General features: G+C 41.3%; 2 protein-coding genes across 5 annotated transcripts in view; one reads left to right on the forward strand and one right to left on the reverse strand.

The window, feature by feature from the left end:
* Positions 1–15,471, forward strand: part of LONP2 (lon peptidase 2, peroxisomal) — a 102,757-nt gene extending 87,286 nt beyond the window's left edge. Inside the window, exons 15-18 of the mRNA XM_029965554.1 lie at positions 6,295–6,437; positions 10,625–10,832; positions 11,884–12,074; positions 13,880–15,471. Coding sequence (XP_029821414.1) covers positions 6,295–6,437; positions 10,625–10,832; positions 11,884–12,074; positions 13,880–14,101 — 764 coding nt within the window. The 3' untranslated portion in view covers positions 14,102–15,471. The remainder of the gene's footprint in view (positions 1–6,294; positions 6,438–10,624; positions 10,833–11,883; positions 12,075–13,879) is intronic.
* Positions 15,472–16,396: 925 nt separating this feature from the next.
* Positions 16,397–23,346, reverse strand: part of SIAH1 (siah E3 ubiquitin protein ligase 1) — a 67,613-nt gene continuing 60,663 nt past the window's right edge. Inside the window, exons 1-2 of one of the 4 annotated variants that reach the window (XM_008927548.3) lie at positions 23,266–23,340; positions 16,397–20,116 (exon numbers count right to left, since the gene is read on the reverse strand). In XM_008927548.3, the coding sequence (XP_008925796.2) occupies positions 19,266–20,114 (849 nt within the window). In that variant the 5' untranslated portion in view covers positions 20,115–20,116; positions 23,266–23,340 and the 3' untranslated portion in view covers positions 16,397–19,265. Of the gene's footprint in view, positions 20,117–22,378; positions 22,526–23,126; positions 23,238–23,265; positions 23,341–23,346 lie in introns of those variants that run through there. The other 3 variants (XM_018084785.2, XM_018084803.2, XM_018084794.2) reach the window with 3 other exon arrangements.

Here is a 23,346-nt window from a genome sequence, read left to right on the forward strand (position 1 = left end):
CAGTTGTGCATCTTGATGATGAATTTTTATTTTGTATAATGAATGACTCTGGAAGAATAGTTAATCAAGTTGTTGTCTCTATTTAATAGTTACATTTAGAAGTATTTCTTGAATTTTTTTTCCTCTATCTGTAGAAGAAGACCTGTAATTCATTTTTGCTTTACACATTTGTCACTTACTGATGTGGGATTGAGACTACAGTTAGTGCATTGATATGTCCTGAGTTGGGACTGGGAGAGGGAAAGCTCCAGCCTTGCCTCGCTTGCTCAAGCATAATTTGTGTCTGGTTCATAGCATATCCAAATGGTAACATGGTGCCTGTTGTGCTTATTTAGCTGAGTGCCTTGTGGCTTGTGGGTTGGTGTAAAAGTTAAAGGCATTAGGTAGGAGAATCACAACATTCCCATCATCATACTGATTGTCAGATTATTAACTCCAAGAGGAGCACCTGTTTGCAAGGCTTTGTAAAGATCAGGCTTTGACACTGTTTGATAGCGGGCTCTGAAAATGAAGGGTACCTGCCATAGCAGAGCTGATGCTGGGAGATGCTCTGTCAAGCTGTGTTTAGCACTTCCCAAAAATGCAGGACTGAAGCACAGGGGCAGCTTTGTCTTGCCTTCCTGCTCCTTTGACTCCTGAGCTTTGTGAAGTTGGCAAGTGGAGCAGTGTTGGTTTGCGTCAGTCCTTGGGTTTGTACATGAACTTCAGCAAAGGCAAAGGGAGTCATTTTTCAGCCTCTCCAGGGAGTCATCCTTGTGTACAGTAACACCATCTGATATTTCACTGCAACACTATCTAAGATTTATGAGACATTCCTCGAGTCTTTTGACAGTAGACGAAATTCTAGTAGTCACAAAAATATGTGAAACTCTCCTTCCTATTTTAGTGCAACTGCCTTGAGAATACAATGCAGCAACTGTGCACTAGGGCATCATATCATGATACAGCAGTTGAAACCTGGAGTGAAAAATTATTTGTCTAATTCAGACCTGAAAGGAAATTTAGGACAGGTAATATTTAATAACTAAAAGTGGTTAAATGAGGATTCTATTTATGTTGAAACTAAGGCTTTGAAAATACTTAATTATTTCCATAACCCAGTAATAACAGTGCAGTTTGTTCTACTCCTTATGGGTGAGACAACACTTGGTTTTGAATTTAAATGCAAGTTTGACTCAAGTAGTCAACGTGAAATGACACGTGAAGTGTCCTCCATCTCTCAACTTGGGCATGGTGCATTTAATCACAAACCACTGTGCATTGTGAGAGGGATTTGCTTGTTTTTAGTGTGTGTGAGGGCCCTAATACAGCTCTGCTGACACCACTGCTCTTGCAAAAAGTGACCTGTTCTATGTTCTAACCAAACCTCAGCCCTTTAAGCCTCACAGGATCTCCTGTAGCACTGAGGAGGTAGTGTATGAAATCTGGTGAGCATCAATCTCACGGTGGTGGGGCTGCAGGTACTGCAGTCTGAGCTCAGCTCTGCTGGCCTTACTAAGCTCTGCAGGCTGCAGTACGGGGCTCTTTCTACAGGCTGCTTGGACTGACTTTCCTGTTGCAGGCAGAAGGGCATAAATGTTATGAAAAGTTTGGGTTTATGTACAAACAATTTTTTTCCCATGTTTTCCATGTTAATTTATCTAAGCATTCCTGCATGAACACCCCAAATTCAAGTGCTTCAAGTAAACGTTGTTATTCGAGATCACAGTTGTTGGAATGCAATTATTGCATGAAAAGAGACCTTTTCTGATCCTGTGGGGAAAAATACACAGAGCATTAAATTTAGGTGTATAAGTAAGTTTTAGAGGATTGGGGTCCCAGGAAGGTGCTCCCTTCCTAAAGAAAACCTGGTGGAAGTAATGCTTCCCAAAAATATGGTGAACAAGGTTTAAGTTGGACGTTGGAATGTTACTTTTAGGATGCAGTTTCATGTTATGCCTGGCTTTGAATGTGAGCCATTATCAGCAAGAGCAATCCTATCCCATCCTACCTAGATGCAGTTTTGGGGAGTTTGTTAGCTTGGAGAGGCTGAAAGAATCCTGGGTCTGTAGATTGTGTGCTGAAGCATCTGCTGGTAGGTCAGATGAGAAAGAAAGAACATGTTATTTTCCCTTTAATTGCCCTCAAGCTTGAAACCTTTTCTGTCATTCTGTTGTTCTTTCTCATTCCTCTTCAAGCAATTCAGCAAATCAGAATGTGTTACATTAAAAACTGCTCTAAAATGTTAGGCTGTTATTATAATTGTTCTCTCTTGGTCAGTTAGTATGGCTAGAAATCTTTAGGTTTGAGACTTATGTGTTGCTGGTGCTTAATTTAAATATATTTTATGACAAGATGAGAAATTGCTACATGTGGAGGAGGTTTTAGACTCTTGCATTCTCTCATTTCCATTACGTCTGTAGCAGTCTTAAATTTTTAAGTCTTTGTGCCTAATAGTTCACTGTATGTTTTCTTAGGAGTCCATTTTCTTACAAATCCAGTATTTACATGCGAGATTTTGTTTTATTTTGGGAACTTGCAAAGGCAGATTCCTGAGGGACGTTGTCGTGATCTTTGAGTAGCTGCAGATTCTGCTTGGAAAATTTGACAGTAATTTTCTTTTTTTGGTTGGTTGTTTTATGAACTTTTTTTTTTTTTTACTTTGGGAAAGCTCTTTGTTGGTTTCTTACTGTTTATTTTTAGTTTTTACAATTTTTAGATGTTGAAACAACACCATACTGCTTTTGCTTAAGCAGTCATGTAATAGCAGATCAGCAGGTGGTTCCTCTAGTGCAGTTTAGAGCTGTGTTTAAGGGCACTTCTTTGACTTTTTAGCTTATTTTTCCAGCTTACTTCAAAATGTAAGATGATTAAGCTTGTTCAAGTTTCTGGAAACTTGAATTTAGCTGTCTTGGTTTAGATAAATGTGTCATTTAACTTGTACTGTGGTTTATGGCTGTGTGTAGGTAGGGAACATGCATTTGTCATTGTTAATGGAAATCCTAATTGCTTGTGTCTTTATGGATTCTTCACGGTCAGCACTTGGGCAAAGATGATAAAACAAGATGGTTTTTTCCTTCAAAGAAAATATTAGTGTTTGTAATTATATTTTGGGACATCACTGTATGCTTTTATATAAAAGTGGATAATGTCAGAGTTCAGGTTAATATTTTTAATAAAATTTTGGAGTTTGTTATTGCTACAGGTTATAAAATGGGATCTACTAATTGGATTAGATAAACTCAGAGAAAGAGTTTCTGATTCTTTTATAGGGCAGGTGGCCTCAAATTCCCTACTGGTTTGTTTATGGGAACTCTGTCTCTTCAGCTGCACATGCAGAATTAGTTGAAACAAGAACAGTTGTGTTTGTTAGACAGTAAAATCTTGGTATAGAACAAAACCAGCTGTTTTTAAACTTAATTTTATTTTGAAATATGAATTGTATATCAGATTACTCAGCTTTCAAAGATCTGTGGTGTTGAAATGGCAATCTGAGTTGCAAGAATAGCATGCAGGGTTACGTTTCCTAGACTTGTTAGTATTTATGTCTACAATTTTATTATGTACAAAAATAGTAGTTTAACAAAAATATAGAGACATGCTGGAAGAACAGGAGAGCCATCTGACTAAGGCAGTGTTTACAGTAAAGGAGTGGGATTTATGCACGGAACAACGAGTTGTACAATGGAAAGATTAGTGGATGTTGGATAATAACTCTCACATTTGAGTCCTGAATGAAAGCTGAGTTGCTGCTGTTCTGGTAATAGTGATGTCAAATGTTTTCCTTCACACTGTATTAAGGCATTAGTGAGAATTGCACTGCTACAGAATTAGCTGTAAAAAGGCCTTCATAAATCAGGATTAATAACAGGGTAGTTTGTATCTTGTGAAAGGAGTCATTCTGGTTCATCCATTCTGAGACTTACTTTTGCAGCACTGAGCACCTCTTCATGTTACAGTAAATAGATTAGATCGGTGATCTGTGGCTTTCTGTAATTGTTTGAACTCTGGGATCTTCAATTATTGTGCATGCATTAATGTGTAAAGGAAGATTGGTTTATTCCTTTGAAGAAGGAAGAAACCAAAATTTTCTTTTCAAACTGAAATTTAAGAGAATTCAAAGAAAGGAAGCAACTCATATTTGGGTAACTTCCCAAAATATGATGCAGGAGTTTGGAAGCTTGGTATATATTTCTGTGTAATACAGAATGCTTTAAATGTGTATTAGACCTGTGTGTTTGGGGTGGGAAGAAATATCTTCACTATGTGCAGGATGCACATGGCAGGGAGGCACTGCTGTGAAACTGCCACAGAGCCTTAGAAACATCTGGATTATCCAAGTATTTTTCATCTCTCTGTGTTTCACTAAAATATTGCTTCGGGCTCTCAGGAAAATGGTAATGAGCCTTTTGCATCTGGATCAAATTCCTTGGGGAAATGACTCCCTGCTTGCATTCTCCCTCTGTTTCCAGTAAGTGCACAGTGTGCACCTCCTGAGTTCTTGAGCTCAGTCATGCAAACAACAGGCTGTGCAGGCTGGGTCTGAGACCAGGCTGGTGTGAGACTTTGATATTTACTTGGTTCCCACTGCAGTTCACTTTTGTACAGAAAACACATTTGTAGAGAAAACAGAAATTTTAAGGCAGTTTTGCTAAGAAAACAATTGTATAGGTAAGAAATACAATTGTGCTATAAATGAAGGAAGGGAAGAGCCCACTTCTGAAGCCATAACTATTGCTTTAATTATGTGGTCCCTTCTAGATGACACTTCAGTATATTGCATTCAGAAGTCTCCAGCTACATATTCATAAGGAGTTTATACCCTTCCTGAAGAGTATATCATACCTGGAGGTGTTTCTTAAAAAAAAACACCTTTGAGGAATATTTTGCTGCTACTGGTTATTGGTCAGGATACCTTAGGAGTATCTCATCCAACAAAACCAAGAGCAGAGCCCTGTGTAAGTACAGTATTTCAAGACAAAAGCCACGGGTGAAGCTGTTACACTGAAATGGTTTGAGGTTTGTCCACTGAACATGGACTGTTATGTGCTGTGTTCTGAACTGGCTGTCGAAGCAACAGGAGGTGGCAGTTTTTTGAGTTAAGCAGGCTGATTGAGTGGAAGGTGTCCCTGCCTGTGGGGGCTTGGACTGGATGATCTTTAAAGGCCCCTTCCAACCCAAACCATGCTATGGTTGAATAAAACCATAAAAGTCGTAAGAGACAAAACGCCCCGTGAGAGGTGTAATGTCAGAATGTGTGCTGGACAGGCTGTGCTGAAGGTGGGCACTGCTGGGCTGTGTCACAGGGCAGGGATTCCCTGGGACAGCCTGGAAGGAGTTGGTACACCGGGGCTGGATGGGTCATAGGCTCCTGGAGGAGCTGGTTTCTGTGGGGTCTACACATGGCAACTTCTTCTGTTGAGGGGGTGTGTGCGAGGAGTGGGATGTGGAGGGAAGAAGGAGAGTCCCAGAGCAGTGAGTTAAGCTGTCCTTGTTGGACACTGTGAAAGGAAATGTTCCTGGATGTCATGTAGATGGGCCAGTGGTGAATAGTGGAGAAGTAATGTAAATCTGTAAAGCAGAATGCTCCTGCTTTACATGGCAGAAATGAATTCTGAGTGTCAAACAGTAAGCATTTGAATCCTTGCTGAAAGAGAGCACAGTTGTGAATGTCTGTAAGAAGAACACAGTAGTTACTGAACTTTGAGCATTTCCACATTCAGCTCTGTATTCTGTATTACACTACACTGCTCCTTCTGGAAGAAATTCTTCTGAAGGTGGGGAGGCCCTGGCACAGGTTGCCCTGAGAAGCTGTGCCTGCCCCAGCCCTGGGAGTGTTCCAGGCCAGATTGGACGAGGCTTGGAGCAACCTGGTGTGGTGGAAGGTGCCCCTGCCCATGGCAGGGGGTTGGAATTAGATGATCTTTAATGTCCCTTGCAGCCCAAACCATTCTGATTCTATGAAATACTGTTTCTATGCAGAAATCTGATGGAAAGTGCAAAGTCCTAAATGAACTTAATGTGTTTTGCAATTTGAATTAGTTTAAAATGTATTTAAGCAGATGAATTGCATATCTGTCAGTATTCTAGATTTAATATTTTTGTTGATGAACAGCTAGAACATATTTAGGCTTAATAATTAAATGCGATGCCATATTATCGTAACAAGATTTTGGTGAAGGATGGTTTAAGCACATTTTAATGAATTTTCTGAGCATTTCTTTGAATATTTTATTTTTCTCTGTCATGATTTTTTTAAAATTCCTCTGTGTAGAAACAGTGTTACAAATCCTAAATCATATTTTCTTCTCTTAGATTGCAAAGAGCATGTCACAGAAGATGCAAAACCAGAATCCATCAGTGACACAGCTGACCTGGCTCTGCCACCTGAAATGCCGATTTTAATTGATTTCCATGCTTTAAAAGATATCCTGGGGCCACCCATGTATGAAATGGAGGTAACATCCTCATTTGTTTCTGCTTGACTGTTGTTTCTGGCTGGTTTGACTAGTTGTGTATTTTATTGCTATTGACCGAGTTTATACAATATTAACTTCTTTAAAACGTGTCAGTAACAGAACTGTTTTTCTTTGTGTTCCAGCGAGTGTTTTCACCTAAAGAAGTTTTTGTTTTCTTTTAACTCATGGTACATAAATAACCTAATGCCATGACTTTCTGTTAGCAAAGATGCCTGGAGCTATTCTGTGCCTAAGAATGTGGTGGTGTTTTTTCAGTTTATAACAAGTTTGCTTTTGTTTGGGGGATGTTTGGTGGTCTTGGGAAAGAAGCCAAAAGTAGAACCCAGGAATCCTGTCTCTGCAGCAGCTGTGCTAAGGACTGTCCCACATACCTCCTTAAAGCCAGTCAGCATTTTTGGGTATTAAAGCCACTTCAGTTTGCACCAGAAGTTCTCAGACATTCTTTAGGTTAATGTGACTCTTAGCTATTAAAATGTTTTATGATCAGTCAGGCACCTCCAGCTCTGTTCCTCAGTAGGCATATTTCAGAAGTTTTTCTCTCCCCCATCTGTGCATTCCTCCATTTTATGGAAATGCCATCAGGTAAAGGAATTTGTTAGTTTGGGATTCTCTTTTCACCATTTCCATTGCAGTTATTCTCTGCCTTACTTCAGGCCCAGGTGAAGTCTGAGTGTTAGTGGTGTGACAGGAAACTTGTTCTGATGAAACACTGAATTTTTCTGTCTTTATTGTGGAGAAAAGGTCAGTAAAGCAGTAAGTTATGGAGAAAATTGAACAGAAGGGAAGACTTCCATAAGAGACAAACTTCTGAGAACTTTCCTCTTAGAATTCTTTTCTCCTAGATCAGAGGCCCAGACTCCAGTGGGATTTGGAGAACAAGAAGGGGACAAGATGTGCAGGGGAAAACAAGTGCTTGTTAAGGAATGAGTCAGTTTTTAGAACTGAACTGAGGTTTTGGGATACGAAGGTTTTATCATGGAAGAGATTCTTAAGGAAGAGACAGAAATGAGGAAACTTTGCAAATGAGTTGTAAGCACAGCTCCTGTCTCTGGCAGGCCTTTCAGACTGGCTGCTGGTGGTTTTTCTGGTGTGTAAGTCTGCAGAGTGTGTTTCCTCTCCATATTTGGCCTTAAAGCTTCACCTTTGACCTGCATTTTGCCATTTCTCAGTAGCTGAAACAAAGCCACTGTGTGAGTACCTGGATGACACTGAGCAAATGGAACTGAAAACATGACAGGACTTAATTGATCTGTTGTCCTTCAGGGAATACCCCAACACAAGGGATTAATCTTTCACCTTCTCAGTGCTTTGCCTGTCTGTTTTCTGCACCGCCCTCCCAGCAGAAAGACATGACAGAATATTCAGCTCATACTTGTAGGATTAATTCATTTATCACAAATAAATAATCTTATGTGTCGCCCTACAGAACAAATGTTGGAATAAATCACATAGTGAGGCTTTGAAAGAATAATCTTGACAGTTTAAAGTGTAAAAGATTTAATGAAATGTTTCAGCACTGCGTGCTTTGGGGGGAAAGGATTTATAACACATCCAGTGTGTTTATAATGAACTATTTATATTTTTGGCTTGGATTTTATCTTTTTTTTTTTTTTTTTAGCTCAGGTAACAAAACATTACTGGCACCACAGGAAGGCCCGTCAGGATTAGTTTATATCCTCATAATGGGAGTGAAGTTGAAGGGACAGAAGCTGTAGGTCTGTGAAATTGCCTGTTCTAGGAAAAGAAAGTACAGATGCCATAAAATAATGGCTCTGTTTCGTGGGACGTGCACACTTCTAATTAAGGAAGAAGGGAGGTTCTTTTAGAAGCAAAACCTGGACAAAGGACAGGTTTAGATGGGCATTTTTATCAAAGAACTATCAGTCTTGTGGTGATATTTCTGGGAAACCCTCCTCCCTCAAAGGGCAGCTGCTGTTAACGTGCTTTGCCAGCAGTGATTTGCCAGGAAATGAATCAGAAGAGGAGACTGGAAAAAGGTTGATACAGTCAGGTTGGGAGAACCTGTGGAAGGATAACAAAGATGCTCAAGGCCAGCAAATAACTGAACTGGTTCTCATCATGCCATTGGGAATCAGTGATTAAATAGCTTTTTGTCCATTACACTGACTTACAAAGCAACTCCACAACTGCAGACAATGTCTCTTGTCCTTTATCTTGGAACAACTGTAAATGTTTTAAAATAAATGACTGTGCTAAATGTTAAGGCTTTAATTCTGCAGTGTCCAGGCAGCTAAAATGTATCTGATGGTATGTTTAGATTACAGCTACATCACAGCTGGGTTGGTCTCATCTACAAAAATTTTCAAAACCCAAGACTTAAAGTCAGTAAAATCATCTTCATCATCTGACAGATGTGACTAATCATCAGCTGATTCTGGAGGTCATTTTTAATTGAAGTTGTTTAAAAAGTGTGAGAAAGGATTTCTTCTAATATAAATTCATCTGGCTTTTGGTGACAAGAAATGATTCAGAAGTGCCAAGAGTGACTGAGTCTCGTGGAGCTCACTGTAACACTCCCTAGGTGTTTAATGAAATATAACATACTTTCATCTCTGTATTGTGTGGCTGTGTGTCTGTGTGTGTGTTTGGGGATTTTCAGAGATCTCTTCTGCAGACAGATATCAAACTGCCAGGGCGTTTTCCATATGTTTGCCTGTCAACAGGCCTCAGGTAAGGCTCAGCTGAGGAGGTCACTGTAGGAGTAGTCCAGTCTCTACCAGGACAGCAGGAGAGGTTGCTTGGCCTCTGAAGCTGCCACTTGAAAGGTCATTAACACCTACTACACATCTAATTTCTGTTACCAGATCTCAAATTACGTGTGAATGTAGGAGGACATTCCTACCTAGTCTGAGGATACAGGAGGGAGGTGATGTGTCCTCAGAACCATTTGTTTTTTGAACTGTTGTCACATTTGCTGTGTTCTGCCCCTGAACTCTCAAACAGTGGAGTCAGTCTGTAAGCTGTTTCTAATACAGAGAGTCCAGTCCAAAAAAACTGAAAGAAAAACCCCAAACCAACAAACCTTGTTCATGGCTACTTTGGGGTGGGAGAGGGTTTGGACAACAGCTGATTTTGTTCATTACATCTGAAATGTTTGAAACCACAGTGGGCTGCCAAAATATGTGATTGTCTCAAGTGCAAAGGAGAATGCTCCAGTGTTGTTGGATTTCAGTGTGAGCAGGATGAACTGACTTTGTTAACCTGAGTTACTAAGATAATCACAGTAAATAGCTCCAACTATAAAATTCAGGGAATGAATATAGAAACTAATGTTAGCGAAAGCGAAAATGCTTGATGAACTATTCTGATACCATAGAAGTGAAACAATATTATGTAAAATTTTAAATGCTAGAAAAAAACACAGCCATTTTAGCTAAATTATGCTAATAAAGGCAAATGGCATGATGTTGTTCCTAATGCACAGATAACCAAGAGCCACAGGAGAAGGGTTGTGTGGCTTCCTTTGCTTTAGCACGATAGGAGTGTAGTTACTGACTCCCCTGGCTGTCAGCTGGGTCCAGGGCTGTGTCACTGGCCTCTGCTCCTTGGCTCTCCTGTCTCTTGTGTGGGACAGAGCTTGCTTAACTGCTTGTAATTCCTAATGGGAGTCTTGTCAGATTTGCCATCCTCTTTCTTACCTGTCCTGCAGCACATTCATTTCCCGTTATTCACAGTTGTTTATAAATGTTTGCAGTGAACAACATCAGTGTGTTTGTCTGAGTTCAGGCAGTGCCAACCACCTTAAACACTGGAGAGCAAAACTGTCTTTTTCACATGAGTAACAGCCAGGACAAATATACCTCTAGCAGATGGGTTAAGTCACATAAACATTCAATCAGGATTGACTAAATAGTTGAAGTCCCTTGAAGGGAAAGATTCTTGTGCTTTTGGGGGCAGGGAAGGTTCCAAGAACGATACACTCAGATGTTTGCCATTGCCTTAAGCTAAGCTGCCACATACAGCTCCAGTCCTGTAATTAGTGTTTACACATATCCAGAATTACTGCTGCATTAAATGTAAAATAAGAGATCAGACACTTGCCTTAACTTTTGTGTTTTAATGGGTACAGCAACTATCGAATTGGTTTTGCAGTAGATTTTTTATGACTGTTTCCTGAACCGTTTCCTGTGTTTTCTTTCCCTCAGGTGTCTGAACGCCTGAGCCAGCCAGGAGTAGCCATAGGCTTGGCTTGGACTCCCCTGGGAGGGGAGATCATGTTTGTGGAGGCGAGTCGCATGGATGGGGAGGGGCAGCTCACCCTGACGGGGCAGCTCGGGGACGTCATGAAGGAGTCGGCACATCTGGCCATCAGCTGGCTGAGGAGCAACGCCAAGAGATACCAGCTCACCAACGGTCTGGGGGGCTCTGGCCACAGCACTGCAGGGCTGCAGGGCAAGGATTAATACTGCAGGGAAAGTCAGGGTCCTGAAACTTGGTGGTTGATAGAAATTCAGTAAATTGTAGCATCAGTGCTACGGTGAAGGTGAAATCAGCTCCAGAGTTCCTTTGTGTAGTTCTTTCCTGGTTCCTGTGAAGGGGCTGTTGGTGGCACACAGGTCAGTGTGGGCAGAACAGGAGTTGTCACTGCAGGATCTCCCACCATGGCCAGTCTCTCCCTGCAACAGCCTGGCAGGCTGGGACAGCCTCAGTGCCAAGGGGCTTCTCCTGGGTGGTGCCAGACTCTGCCTCTTACTCATTTCTACACTTGAGCTTTCCAGCAGTACTTTCATGATGTACATAGATCTGGAAGTCTGTAGTTTTTATCTAAAATGAAGACACAGATTCTGTTAAAAGTATGGTAATATTTTGAGAATGTTGGGTTTTTATGGTAGCTGTTGAACTGCAGTGCAATAGGACTCTGGACAAGAATGTTTTAACTCATTTTTGTTTGAACCTCCCAGGAGCTGTGGAAATGTGCTTTCTAGCATCATCTGCTGAATAGGCAAATAATTGTCCAGTATTTGTCATTATGTCTGGAAGCTTAGATAGGTTAAAAACCAAAATGGAATTAATGTATGAAATGCTGTAGGCATTACCTGTGGGTTCCTGTGGAGTGCTGATTCTGTGGTATATTCCCTGAAAATTGACATTTATGGTTTGGGACATAAAATTTCTATGTATCTCCATTAATCCCTACTCTGAATTTGCCAACACATGCAAATGCTGAGCTTACTGGTTACTGTGTTACAGTTTTCTTCTAGGAATCTGGATGCAGGAAAGCTCATTGGGTTCTCTTTTTGTTGTTTTTCTCTGGGGTGTTTGCAACATCGTGTTGTTTTTTTCAGCCTACTGTTAAAAAAATAGTGCCAAGGCTTTTAATTCTTGGTGGGCTTTCAGAATAAAGACTGGGAACAAAATGGGTTTAGATTTTTAACATTGAAACCATTCTTTTTTTTTCCTTAAGCTTCTGGAAGTTTTGATCTCCTTGACAACACTGACATCCATCTGCACTTCCCAGCTGGAGCTGTCACAAAAGATGGACCATCTGCTGGTGTTACCATAGTAACCTGTCTTGCTTCACTCTTCAGTGGGCGGCTGGTGTGCTCAGATGTAGCCATGACAGGAGAAATTACACTGAGAGGCCTTGTTCTTCCAGTAAGCATCATTTGAGCAAAGAGCTAAGTTCTATTAATTCTCCCTTCTCTGGATATAAAATCTGTTTAATGGCACTTAAAAAAGCAGGGTCTTGCTGGATCATTCCTTAGCAGCAATCCAGTCTCTTCTGATGCAGTTGGGAGGCTGATGGAAGCCAGCCTGCTGCAGTACTGTCCCACTCCTCCCTCTGCTTTGCTTTTCAAGATAAAGCCAGCCTTGATGTGGTTTTTGTGGAAAACACATTAAAATGTCTAGTTAGAAAGGAAACCTGGAAGTCTTAAAATTCAAGATGGGTCCAAAATGGGTATTGCAATTTCTAAACATGCTCCCTCAAATTATCAGTACAGAACTATCTTTGGTTTCTTTGAAAAGTTGTTCCTTAAACCTCTCACAGTAACTGTGTGTAAGTTTCTCTTGAAACCATCCTCCATACACCTATTTTTAGATTCTTCTTAAATGTTGTTCCTTGTGTACAGTTTAGCCAAAAGGTGTTTCCATAAAGCTTTTTATGGAAAATAAAGCATGAGGGCAAAGGAAAGTTTTCAAACAAATACAGTTTGAAGTGTCAGTGGAGCCTGGTGCAAGTGATTAGGCAAATATAGGAGTTATCATCCCATACCAAATGATGGAGAGGAGGAGGAGGATGAAGTAGGAAAACAGAGGCAGCATTTTGTGTCCTGCAGAGGAGAGTAAAGCAGGGGGTGCCAGGAGGAGGTAGCAGAGGAGGATCTCTGGAGATTGTTCTGAGGACACTGAGCCTGACAGGACGGGCTGTGGTTCAGGGTTCTCCTGGGCCCTGCAGTAACTGGTGAAAGGTGCCCGAGCTCCCCAGTGTGTCTTCGCCAGGGAGTGACCACACTTTGCCTGCTGTTAAAGGTGGGTGCAAAGATCAGGTACCTGTAAATGTTAAACCAGATTTACCTTCTTCCTGAACGTTGTCTGGGATCTTGCCATTGTCAGTCACTGAATTCCTCCGAGCAGCTGCCCCTGCTGCTGCCCCTGGTGTGTGCTGGGTGTGCAGCACCTCCAGAGCAGTGGCAGCACTGGGGGGATTATGGCCCCTCCTCCTTGCTTGTATTACCTTTGTGCTATAATACAAGGCTTTGCTCTCCTGTAAAGTATTGCAGAATTACAAGTTTCTTCTGTAAGATGGTCTTTAATTAGGATTAGAAGAGAGTTCAGGGGAAGAAGCTACAGCTGTGATTTGAAGCAAAACTAATTTAACCCCCCTTTTTACATCTCATTACCAACTCAGCCAGGTGGCTCAGTGGAGCAGTGCCTGTTGTTGTAGCATAAAGCATCTCTCTAGTCTTGGAGCACAGGTTTGCATTTCTGTGCATTTTCTGTTGTACAGCTCAAGTTATTTGTGTGACAGTGCTTCCTTAGGACTTTTTTCCCTCTAAATCTAACACTGCCTTTTTCTGAAAAGCCTGCTGTTCTAATGCAGGATTTCAGCACACCATATAAAAATGGAGTGAAGGCCACCTTAGTTAAAAATTCCTGAAAAGTAATGACTTTTCCACTATTGGTACTCTTCTACCTGCACTCCTAGATTAATTTTTCCCTTGTTATTAACTGTTACAGAAAGAATACTGTATCATATTAACATATTTCCCTCATTAAGCACATAATGAGCTACAAATGTGGCTGCATTTTTAATTGCTTTCTTAACTTACTGGGGGAGGCAGAACCTTTCATCAAAATTTAACTCCTGATGTGATGTTACAATAATTCCCGTATTAGATGAGTGTCGCTGGTTTTATATATATTTTTTCATATATGTTTTTATTTCTTCCCCTTACTAGGTTGGGGGAATTAAAGACAAAGTCCTGGCAGCACACCGAGCTGGCCTGAAGAGAATTATCCTTCCTCAGAGGAACGAGAAGGACCTGGAGGAGATCGCGGTGCACGTGCGGCAGGAGCTGACGTTCGTGCTCGCCACCTGCCTCGACCAGGTCCTCAACGCCGCCTTCGAGGGGGGCTTTGCAGTGAAGCCCAGAGTGGAGCATTTGAACAGTAAACTTTGAGCAGCCAGGCTGAGATTCCTGCTGTATCAGATTCCATGGCTTGGGATCTCTTCCAGCTCCCTACATGTGTCAGGCGTAATTAGGAGTTAAACTGGACTGTCTAAGGGGGGGTGTAAATGCAATCAAAAGGAAAGTGTTGCTGCAGCAGTTCACAACCTGAAACCACGTTTTAAGGGCTTTCGCTGCTTTTTATCAGCAAAGAATCTTGAAAAAAATACTCATTTCCTGATAAGAGTCAAGCATGAGAAAATTGAAGCTGTTGAGAAAGAATTCCTTGGCATATCTGGAATGTGTGTATGGACGTGGCAGCAGCTGGTCCCATCCTCAGAGAGGTCACACCCACAAAGAGGGAATAACGTGCAATTCTGGGAGAGCTGTATTTGCAAGAAAGGCAGCACGAGAGGCTCATAGATGGGCTTGTGACAAAAAGCAAAACTGATTTAGCAGGAGAATTTACTTATTTAGAGAATAATATTGGTAATAATAACAATAATGTGCTAAGGAGCAGTAGCATTGGGAAAAATAAGGTTTTTGAAATCTAAAAAACATGCTTAAGGGATTTGAACAGAAGCACTATGGTCTAAATTACGTTAGTAAGTTCTTTCAGCACTTGCTTCTAGTTTGTAGCAAGGTCACTGCAGACATCATTTTTCAAACCCCACCACAGGAAGCAATGCCAGAAGTGAAATGTAGGAATTGCTGTGTAAGAAGGGCAGTAACACACATGAGTTCATGTGTCCTTCCAGCAGCACAGGGGGCAGAGCAAACCTGAAGCCCTGATAAAAAACCTGGTAACATTTTGGAGGGACAAAGTACGAGTCCTTTATTCTTACTGATACAAACAGACTTGATTCTGGGCTGCCTGTGTTTGGAGGTGAGCCTGTGGAAATTAAATCCACTTAAACAATGCCAAGAAAATACTGAATCATTAAAGTGCATTCAGTACTGCACACTGTGAATAATTTATGGTTCAAGAAGTCTGTCAGTCTCCCCTCTCAGTTGATAGCTTTGTCTCTTCTCTTGAACCTCAGGGAAAACTACACTTCAGTGTGTGAGCTGGGCCTTTGGCATTGTTTATACCAGTCAACCCCTGAGCAAACCTCCCATGTTGTTACATTCTGCTCTTGTTCACTGGTTCTGAAACAAGCTCCAGTGTGCTCAGGAAACACAAACTGTACCAGTGACAACAACCTGTTCTAGAAGCAGCCTATAAATCAAAAGAGTTTGCTTTGCTTTCATTTCCATAGATAACAAAAGCTGATTTATCTGGAACATAATAGCACTGAGAGTAATATTCAGTGGGAATTTCTGCACCTGTTTACAGAAGATTTCACAGAAGACTTAATCTAATAAAATGATAAAAATAAAAACCCCTTTTGTGTCACTATTTTAAGAGCTCTACTCTTAAGTCAGTCATCAGACCATGGGCAACACAGAGTCTCAGAACCTGTTCTGCCTTATAAGAAACTTGCAGGCAAAAAGTGCAGATAAACAACACCCTGGTAAAACCCCGGGCCAGTCTGGTCACGAGTGTGCTGCTGCTTTGCTTCTGATCAAACCAGGAGGGGAAGATCCTTAACCAAACTGAACCCAGCTCCAATAACAATCCTGCACTGTTGGCACTGGAGGCAGCACAGACACGCACAGAATTCCAGCACAGTCTGTTTCTACATGTGGAAAACAAACCTGCATTTATTTTAAAAATAGAAAGGACTATAAAAAAAGAAGTTTCCACCACAGCAAAACAGGGAGTTGCTCCCCAGAAAAGTTAAGCAATGACTTTCTGCCTGACACACCACTCCCATATTAAGTCTTATCCACATGGACTTCACCTAAAGAGGGGGTGGGTCCATGGCCACTCTGAAGAGAATGCCAGGCACTTACTGCCCGTTTGCTGTTCCTGCTGGCAGAGCTCACACGGGGTTTATTTTGTTGATTTTTTTTTTTAAACAAAACTGCATTACCCCCTGTATCAGACACTACAGACACACTCTGGAAGGTGGTAAGAATAACCCTCCATGCAGCAGCAAAGCACTTCTGAAGTAATTTCAATGCACTGGAGAGTCTGCTTTGCAGCTGACAGTTAAATGGACCTGATATTAAATGTGGCCCTCAGAAGAATACCCTGAAATAGCGAAAGCTTATCAGAGGAGAAAAAAAAAAAAGCAGTGGCAGCTCCTTTCCTCTGTCCACACTATGAACTGCTACAGAGAGTAAGGATCCCACTAGTGCATTCCTGCTTTAATCACAGTAGCTTTGGAAAGATTCTGGATAAAACAACAGGACAGGCAGCAATACAAAACTGTTCACCTGCTTTAATTTTAAAGCACTACTGCAAACAAGAACTAGCAGGAACTGTCACAACAGAACCCGAATATTTACATCCACATTTGTCAAACATTTTAAGGCTTTCTTTTTAAAGGGCAATGAAAACCACAGAGGTAGTGCAAGCAGACAAATGCAAGGTCTACTGCATTTCATCTTTTAGAGACAAATCTGAATACGCTTTCCCAATACAGCAAAGTAAAACAGCACTTTCTAAAATAAATAGCTAATGTTAAGACAATGCCAGGCTTTAATACACCATTTATTTTAGATAAGGTAGTAAACTGTACAGATTTCTAGTATGTTTTCTTTTTTTCATATATAACAGTGTAGTTGACTTACCAGATCCTCACACTCTTTAGAGGAGATCCACTGAATTAGGCTCCTGATACTTTTGAGGATCTGGGCCTAAGTGTAATTTCTTTAATCATTCCATCTGATGATGGACATTGAGCATTTTATACAGATTTATTTTTAAACACCAAATGGTACTATTTTACATTACAGTAAGTCAGCATACAGTAGTTATGCTATAGCATTTGTCATCTGTAAGACATGAACCAACCTGTCTGACCACACCAGTCAGCTCCTGGAGCTCATTGCAAATGCCACTCTTGAAGTCCCCTTCAGAAGTACAGTCTTGACCTTCAGGCCATCCCAGCCTAGATAAACTCACTGCAGATCAGCACAAGGTTCTCAGAGTCACAGTTCTCCTGGGGACACAACCCAAGCTGAACCCCTCCAGACAGTCCCAGCCCTACACACCTGTGCCTGCAGAGCCCCGGCCTCTCCCCGGGCACGTGTCAGGCTGGAGGGAACCCTCAGGGTTCTCCCCTGCCTTCCCCAACAAAACCAGAGCTGGAGGCAGCTCAGCTGGCAGGAGGACATCAGTCCAGCCAGCCAGGCACCACTGAGCAGGGGACCCGTGGCCTCCTCTAAAAGATCTGAAGTATTTTGCCAAAAGTCTGTCAAAGACCAGAAGACAAAACAGAGGTAAATGTGACAAGCTTATTTAGGTGAGAATAATTACTGAATTTAGCAAAATGCAAACAGTTGTATATTCAAAAGAAGAAAAAAAAGCTAGATTGCAGGACTTTTGGAAGCACTTATCTACTGTCACAAGGTACCAGTACATCTTTTAAATTACATCTGTGCACAGGTCAAACAGCCTAAGTATCAAATTTTAAGAGTGAAACTTTTACTACATGAAGCCAACTATTTCTGTAGTACTTTAATAATCCAACCCAATGGATTTTATGTTCCTTACCTGTGGAACTACTTACCTCTTCATGCATCAAAATAATAACGAGTTGTCTTAACAGATCAACTTCTCATAAGAAAGTTAAGACAGTGCACAGTAAATAAACCATATTTTAATGTGTTACAAAAGTATCGATAGCCAGACTACCTCCCCAAGGGACGCCTGCTAGACTACGTTTGACAAAGATTTCTTTCCAACACTTGAGATGAAGCAGCTTTTCCCCTTTTCTGTCTGTCTCTGTTCTGTAACACAAATGCCACATACAGCTGTGGGTAAGGTTTTCACCTACAGGCAGTCTGCAAAAAGCCCAAACAGAGCCTTCAGGGCTGGTGAAACACCTGCAAGAGATTCATCTGCACTGTCATGTGTATCATGTCACCATAATGATATACAAAGTCACTTCCAGACAGTTGCTTTAGTAACAACCAAAAGACACGAAAACAAGAAACTGAGCAAGAGCATCAATGTGTCAAACTTTGAGCTAAAGCAAAAAGCAGAAGCTGGCTGTGTTTTCTTTAATTTGCCAGGTATTCTTTTAATGACAAATATAAAAAGACTGAAAACATCTCACTGCCTGCCTTTTTTTTTTTAAACAAATGGTCTGCTTTTATAATTACAAATTCTGTGTAATACAATACCTTCTTTGTACTGCAAACCAACAAATACAAGGATGCAATCAAGTTTCTAAGCATCTCTAAATTTGAAATGTGAATTATTATTTTTTTTAAATTCGGAAAATTCTTAATAATTGTTCATTTTTGTTAGAAGATAACTCAAAGTACAACAACATCTAGGCCTGTTTTTAAAGGAGCTGTCTTTCCTGACACATCTTTGAACATAAGCACTCCTTTCGAGTTCAGTACATTCACAAATAGCTCAATTAAGAACAGTATCACCAATGAATTGACTACTGGAAAGAGACAAAATTTACCAAACATACAGAAATATAAGTTTTACCATAGCAATTATGCATATCAAAAGATGACACCTGTAATTAATTTTAAAAAGATACAAAAAAGAGAAAAACCTGAATTACAGAAAAGAAAGTCATATTTATTTAATGAAAAACTAGAAGTTAATAAAAATTAGCAAATACACAAAAAATATACACAAACAGCAGCAATACTATGTAGTGACTTACAAAGAGGGGGTGGGAGGAGGAGGGGAAGCAGCGGCCAGAGACCAGACCGCTCAACATGGCTTGTCAGTCAAAGGGGGAGGAAAAAAACACAAACAAAAACACGAAACAGTATCCTTTTCAACAGTACAATCAATCTACAAACAAGTTTTTAGAATTATTTTACAACATTTCCTGTAGAATCAATTCTTAATACAAAAGATGCCCATTTTGGGTGTATATATATTTTCAGTGGTTTACTGTTGACTTATTTTAAATATATTAGTTACTACATGCAACTGCTTCCTGTAATTTAACAGCCTTTCCTTTTATTTACCTTCATTTATGTCTACCCTCCATCTACCAAAGAATTTGTCTGACAGTCAAAGATGGTTACCCTAGTTTCTGCTAAATTAAATGCAACGGTTTAAACACTGGCCTGAAGAGGTTTGATTGCCGTTTCAGCACATGGATATAGTTACGTTGATGCCTAAATTGCCGTTTTCTGCAAAGAGCTGTGCAATGCTGGTGTCAAAGACTAGGCAGTCACTATTCATAATGGCTGTTGCAATTCCCTCATGGATGGACCGAGGAGTTGCTTCCCAAGTCAATCGCCGCCTATGCCCGTTTAGCTCGAGTCGATAAGCAAAGTTTTCTGCTTGCTTGCGTGTTCCTATCAGCTGTACAATTGCAAAGAACTGCTGGTGACCATCATATTTCTCCTGTTTCTCCAACACTAACATGAAATGGAAGCCAAAACAAGACTGCATCATAACCCAGTCAACAGCACCAGGAAGATTAATGTCCGTAGCCAGGAACACTATATCTTCTCCCTGCAGTGTTGTAATTGACTTGTGCTGATGCATCAGGTGTGGCATCACAGCATCCAGGGAGCCTTGCCATTTACATGAAGCACCGGGACACGGACAAGAATAAGGCCTAAACTCACACAGCTCCTCGTGGTCTGCTTTTTCCGTGTGTGGCAAAGTTATCTCGCAGCCGGAAGAGGCGTATTTACACGGGAATAGTACAGAGTTGGCAACCTTCTCCATAGCCAGGTTACGGATGGAGCCCAGCGGGCCTCGGCAGGTGGGACAGCACGTAAGTTTGGGGCGACAGTTGCTACAAACCAGGTGGCCACTCTGACACTGCAGGATGGGTGGCAGCACATAGTCAAAGCACACGGGACACTCAAAGAGACTGGCCAAGTCATTGTTGGAGGCTGTGGTGCCCGTCAGCGCGGGCACCCGCTGCGATGGCGTGCACTTGGAGGTACCCGTGGGGAGTGCTGTGGCAGTCTGACGGCTCATGTCTGCAACACAAGGGAGAAAAGAATTAATATCTAACCACCTTGTATTTTCCTCTGCACACAGAATTTCTTCACTTACAAAGAAGCTTCAAGAGAAAAGATAGAAATAAAAGCAAAAAACCCCACGTAACACAAACTGTATGACATGGGTACATTACGCACAAAGATCAGTTGTGCACATTCAATGCAGACACTTGCATGACATGGAAATTTAACAAGTGAAGAAGTTCTATTAAGTGCTCTGCAGTGGAATTTATCTATTGAAAGCTGCAAGGGAGATAAGTAAAGATATGCTAAAAATAAGTTTGTTGTTGTTGGTTTGCCTTTTTTAATACTGCATTTATGAAATGCTTCACCCAGATCACTTGTGTGTAACAACTCGGAGCACTGTGGAACAATTCTAAGGTTGGATTTTAAGCTGTTGTGTATGACAAACTGGCCATCTTTAATGAAAAAAAAATGATTTTCTGGACATGACCTTCTCAGTAATCATATTTACTGTACAACTGTTTTTTAAAAAAGTTGAAAAACAGTAGCAAGGCAAAACACAGCTCAGACAGTTGCTACCCTGCCTCTTTCCCAGGATAGGACAGTGACTCTTCGTTTTCAATACTCTGTTACTGGGTCCACATCTTGTAAAGCACATCCACTGCTTCAGACTCCTGAACTAAACCATTTGTGAGGATACCAGAAAAGAAAAACAAAGCAATTATTTTCTTGAATTTCCCAAGTAAGACAAGAAATAAAAAAGATTACATCTGAGAGTTAATTTTACCATGTAAGTAACTCAAACATTTGCAGTCCCTTGAAAAGGCCCTGTTAATGAAGTCTTACATTCAGTGGAGCTCCCACTGAAGTTTTTCTTTCTGCTGTCCCCACACAAAGGTGACAAAGGTCTGACAGCTGTCTGACCAAACAGCCTGCTTGAGCATTCCTACAGATGTGGTACAAGTACCATATTTGTTAACGTGTTATGGATGCTACACTTTTTGCAACCCCTAACTCTCCTCCTCCTTGTGCAAGAGGAATTACTAGTGCTACCCGAGAAAATAAACGCAGTTCTGAAAAAATAAACATTACCTTTGTAGGTTAAGGACAGTTTAGGCAAAACACTACTCAAAGTTGGCCTCTGTTCCACAGTACAATTCTCAGCCACCCTCAGTGCCTCTCTGCGAGTACATTAGCTCTGTATCTGTCACGTACGTATAAAGCTCTCAAAATAAACCTCATCTTTAATCTCCTTGCTATTTGACATGGGAATATTAGGCAATAGGCAAGCTTCCCATATTTAGCATCATTTCACCCACAAACTTACTCATACTTGGACCAGATAACTCAGAGCAGCATACTCTGCATGCTTTTGCAAGACACGCACTGTTCATGGCACAAAGGAGGGGAACTAAGAGATTCCAACTTGCAAAATGACTTATCCCTTGACATTCAAAAGTAATCATAGACAGGCAATTCCAAATTCCTCTACAGAAGCACTTCTCCTTAGTCCAGAGCTAGAAAAACATGAGTGTCTAAGACTGGATACTCAGTCACTGATTTTATGAGTCTCACAAGCCCAGTAACAGCATCTTCTCAACTCTTCAAATTCTATTGCTTCATCTCAGGTTTGGTGGTCTAGAAATACCCAATTACCATCTTCAGGAAAAAAAATCCATGCACTGGTTTTCAGTGCTGGACCTTAACTGATAATACAGAGATATGACAAGAATATTTGTGTCTTTTGGCCACATTTTCCTACTGCGAGACATTCCAGCTCAGATGAAAAAGTTTAGGATGTCTGTGACAAATCAAGAATGTGTTCTGGGGAAGTGATGCTGCCCCAGTGAGGGGATTTGAACAGCAAGGCCTCTGGCAGCTGACAGTGCTGCTGCTTCCCCAGCACCCGCGGGTGGGAGCTCGTGACCCTGCCCTGCTCTGGAACAAACGCGCAGGAGTGACTGTACAGGGGAGAACCAACTCAGACCCCACTGCTCGCTTGGGAATCACAGCCACAGTCACATGTGCAATTCTGGAAACGCTTCCCTTCAAATATCGTAACACCCACATTTCAGAAGGCTGTGTGTGCTGGATCTTGCCTGACCCTGTATGTCCTGATCAGGGATCCCCAGCAACCCGCAGATAACACTGGTGAAAACCACTGCGTCAGACCAGTTCCCTGGGCAGTCTGACGAGCTGGGTGAGCTCGGGTGTCTTTAATTACACCTCTCAGAGCCCAACAGTTAAATTAAGCAACCTACAAACTTTGCGAAATACCTTATGCAGAGATGCACTTCCCACTTGAGCCTTCTAAGCTCTGGAAGCACTGGAGAACAGGACTGTGTGTTATCATTGTGTGACCAGCCTTCACACACACCTTCCATAGCCGAGCACCTCATACAAGCAGGGAATGAAAATGAGCAGGAACATGTGAACCAGACCACTGAGATGATTAGCATGCAAGGAAAAAGCTGGATAAAGCTATTAACTGTAATTTACCAAGCCTAAACCTGCCCAAAGCCTGCATTTTCATCACTCTTGTTAACACAAAGATGAATAATATATAATAACAGAAAAGTCAGAGAAGTTAATTTTTATGGCTATGTTAAAAACTACAAGTCAATCACAAGTAAAACTTCTAACAGCGTAATACATTTAAGCCATCAAACTATGAAAACCATACAAACCAAATGACTTGTTTACAAACCAAGGAAAAACAACTACAGAACTGGAAACAAAATTTAAAGATATTTTTAGTTACAACCCCCTTACTCCCTACGTGCAGTATTTGCTATTACGTTATCTATATTTGCACACACTGGGAATAAGTCTCTAAGCAACAGTGATAAACTAAGGCATACTAGGTGTCATTTTCAAGACTATTACTTCCTTTAACTCAAATTATCCAAAAGATTGCACATATTCGAAAAAATCTAACCACGACTAAAATGGGGAAAATGTATTTTAAGATTTCCTAATTGTAAAGCAAGAAGAACTGTCCTTCATGACATCAGAACGCACCGACCTGTTGATAAAAAAGTATTCTCGCCAGTGTTGTGCGGAAGGTGACATGCACAGGCTACCGAGACCTCCCGAGGGAGGCGACTTCACAGCTCCTAAACCCCAGCTTTCAATGCTGCGATAACGCAAGGTAACGTCGCTACCTTTCCCCTTGCAGGCTCTACTCCCCGGCAGACACGCAGACCAGACGCCCTTCCAGGAACACGGCCCGCCGGAGGCGGCTC

Source organism: Manacus vitellinus, unplaced genomic scaffold, assembly GCF_001715985.3.
Source record: "Manacus vitellinus isolate BGI_N305 unplaced genomic scaffold, ASM171598v3 scaffold_10_pilon, whole genome shotgun sequence".
NCBI lineage: Eukaryota > Metazoa > Chordata > Aves > Passeriformes > Pipridae > Manacus > Manacus vitellinus.